General features: G+C 42.8%; 1 protein-coding gene across 1 annotated transcript; it reads left to right on the top strand.

Annotated features, from left to right (window-relative positions):
• Positions 1-1,267: 1,267 nt before the first annotated feature.
• Positions 1,268-2,922, top strand: LOC117533594 (the record flags this gene model as incomplete). The annotated part of the gene is made up of 3 exons (XM_034197418.1): positions 1,268-1,469; positions 1,663-1,812; positions 2,128-2,922. Coding segments are annotated over 3 exons (809 nt in total), but the record flags the coding sequence as incomplete, so codon positions are not given.
• Positions 2,923-3,736: the final 814 nt, after the last annotated feature.

A 3,736-nucleotide genomic window follows, 5' to 3' on the forward strand; every position in this document is an offset into this window, starting at 1 on the left:
TGTCCACAACGGAGGGTAACGTGATGTCCCCATCTGACCTGTTGCTACTGTCTGCAGTAGATGCAGTGTTGCTGGCATTTAGTGATGGTTGCTATAACCATTTTCGTATAAATGATTATCCACAGATGTGTGTCACTGCTGTGGAAGCACTTTGGAAATGATGCACGCGCAGCGGAGCAGGTCACGCGCACCTGACACAATTTGTTGTTTGTATTTTTCGCTCCGTTCTCTTTTTTTAATAGAGGGTGCATAATATTCAACTGCCCCGAAGATCCCGACGCGAAGCCTGAAGAGTAAACACACCAGTTTTACTAATCTACCCGCACAATTTGTCTGGTGTCGGAATGTCTCTATGTTAGTACATTCTTAAAAAACAAAACACCATTTAATTTCGGGTTGAAATGTGTTGTAACTGCACATTGTAACGGAAATATATTACCCAAATTTCATAAGTAATGCGTTACATTACTTCGTTACAGCAAAAAGTAATATATTACTGTAACTTTTGTATTATCTAACCCTAACCCAACACTGATTATCAGATTATATAAAGGCTAAACTGCCTCACTAATAGAATGAAAATCCCCTCCCCCCAACAACATTCTATCTCTACAGACTACACCACATGATGCACTGTCCACAAACCTTTTTTTGACGTGAGCTGTTTCCATCTGTGCATAGTGCGCTTGGGAACTGGAACACCAGGATCATCTTTGTAGAGTTTTGTCTTTCTTTTCACTGGACCTGCAATGCACATAAAACATAGCCATGTATTTTGGAGCATACACTTCAGCTGCTGTGTCAGCCTGTGAACGCGTTTTAGGTGGGCGATAATAGAGGTGTTTCAAGTTCGCTGCTGAATTATTGTTCCATCCACCACTAATTTAAGTAACAAAAACTCTGGCGGATGCAACCTCGAGGTCATCCCCCAAGTATGGGTGGAAAGAGGAGGCACTGTTAAGTGTACTGGTGATATTATTGAGTGTCTCTACTCTCTAAATGTTGTTTCAAATTCCGGTCACATTCCTGTCCTACTACCAACAAAAAGAGAAAGAAAGATTTACAGTAGACTTGTAACAGCAGTATTTATCTACACAAAAAGTACTACACTTACATGAACATGTTCTGTGGGATGTGTAGTCTGTAGACTAGAATAGACTACCACAGACTTTGGCACAGTCACTGTACTTTCATCTGCATGGACTGAGACAGACTGACTGGCCATTTTCATTTAAAATAAATTAATCCACATTTTTATTTATTGCAGAAAATAAGGCACAGCTTGAGCAGGACTACCTGGAGGGTCGTCAGCATGTGCCAGCAACTCACAGCGACAGTGAGACAGACTCAGAGACAGAGCCTGTCGAGTGGCACCCTCTGAGTGCCAGTGTCACCCACAGTGTGTCGAAGTCCAAGACCAGTGTGAATGGCAGTGCCGCCCCACGTAGAGAGGCTTCTGGTCAGGAAAGGTATGCAGGAATGTACTCAAAACCAATACCCAGTTTTATATCCCGTGAATTTGGAAGTGGTAACTTGTTATCCTGCGATAATTATTTTTATAATTAATTAAACTATTAAGTTGACAAACATTCCAAAAAATGCCAAAGGAACTCACGAGTGTTCAAAATGCTAATACATTTTATATTTTTAATATCGTTACAGAAATCGTCTCCAGATAAAGAAAACTGTGGGCGCCACCAATGCAGCAGCACGTCTTGATGCAGCTTCCGCCCCTCTGCCTCTGCCTCAGCCTACAGCCAAGGCCACCAGCTCCAAGACTGCCAAAGACGGGTCCCTGGCTGATCACGACAGGTGTGTAAGAATTTACTCAGAACTAGTTTAACCCTTTACATACATTTCTTTCAAAAATCCTGTGGTAACTAGCATTTGAATTAGGATTTTAATTAGGCTATGATGGACAAACATTGCAAACACATTTTTTGGGGGAAACAAATGTAAGCGTTTCCTTTGAGAGTACTCTAGAGTGAAATTGCCCCTTAACTGCCCTTATCATGTGTTAATATTATAATATAATTTGTTGTTGTTGAATTGTTAAACTAATTAAGCCAAAGGAACTCTACTCTTCAAAATGTGGCTATTACATTTTATTTTTTAATATCTTTACAGGAAAAGGATACACCAGCTGGAGGAGACGGTGAAGGTGATAGAGAAGTCCTACAAGAGCCTGAAGAAGAGGATGCGCACACTGGAGGATGGTGGCGCTCCTGCCAAACAGCCCGCCGCCGTCGATGCAGCTCCAGCAGAGGAGATGTGCAACGGGCAGAACATCACGTCACTGGAGGCCAGTGTCTCCCATTTGGCTGCGGGGGAGAAGGACCTGCTGGAGGTTGTCAAGATCCTGGCCCTGAAGGTTTTCAGCGCAGATGAACTCCGCACCCACTCGCTGACGGGGAAGAAGACCTGCAAGGTGACGCCCGGTGACCCGAGACCTGCCCTCGACCAGGCTCGCTTCCAGCAGCTGGAGCAGCAGGTCAGGAAGAGGTGTGGGGTCTCCCACAGCACCTTCATGGGGAAGGTACAAAACCTTCAAAAGGCACTGAGGAAGAAACCTGCCAGTGAGTGAACACTGAGGAGGGTGGTCCGAGTCTCCAGACTCGCCCCACTCAGTTGGGTCCGAACTCCGGGACCCAACTGTGTACAACGTTAGCATCTGGACACACCCGACTACCAGTGACTGTGAGTGAAGTTCTGCCTGAGTGAATGAACACTGAGGAGTCTCCAGACTCGCCCCACTCAGTTGCCGGTCCGAACTTCGGGACCCAACTGGGTACAACGTTAGCGTCTGGAGACACCCGACTGCCAGTGACTGTGACAGTGAACCTGCCAGTGAGTGAACACCGGGCGGCGGGCAGCTGAGTGTCAAGAACTCTGCTTCAAATAGTGATAGGATTAATTGTAGTGCTCCACCTGTATACATGTATGTTTGTTTGTTAATTACATAGTGGTGAGTAAAGTTCCATTGTGATTGACATAATTGTTGTTTTCTATGGTTGCCAATTGACCCACAGTCAATGGTTCATGAACAGTTCATGTACATGAACAGTTCATGAACAGTTCATGAACAGTTCATAGCCAGCCATTGAATTATATTCAGTGACTGGGTATGAACTGTTCATGAACTGTTCATTAAGTTGTTATGAACAGTTCTTGATATGTTCATGAACCATGGTTAATTCATGAACAATTCTTGAAATGTTCTTGGTTGAATACTGAATATCCCTACACACTCACTGAAAACTCCATTTCATGAATTGTTCATGAACCTGCCTAAAACCATATTCCATGAATTGTTCATGAACCATTCCAGCACAGAAGTTTCATGAGTAGTTCATGAACTGCCCTAGTGCCATTTAATGTTCATGCACATTTCATGAACAGTTCATCAACTTTGTTATGAGCTGTTTATGAGCTGTTCATGAATATGGTTCACTGATATTCCATGAATTTTTCATGACAAGTTCACTATCATCTCACTGGGGAAGAATCATATACTCATCAGTCCAAAGCAGAGAAATGTTATTTTAAATTAAAGGTGAGCTTGTCCCTGTGGATATAACCCCTTCTCAATTATTCTAAATGTTATATTCATTCACCATTTACCTTTTGATAACATATTAGTTTATCAGAAATACATTTCCTCTTCCATAAAACATAGGTTTGAGAAATAAATGACCCAATATAAAATCAATTACTCAATATAATTGACCCTTCCCTC

This window comes from Gymnodraco acuticeps, unplaced genomic scaffold, assembly GCF_902827175.1.
Source record: "Gymnodraco acuticeps unplaced genomic scaffold, fGymAcu1.1, whole genome shotgun sequence".
In the NCBI taxonomy this organism is placed as follows: Eukaryota; Metazoa; Chordata; class Actinopteri; order Perciformes; family Bathydraconidae; genus Gymnodraco; species Gymnodraco acuticeps.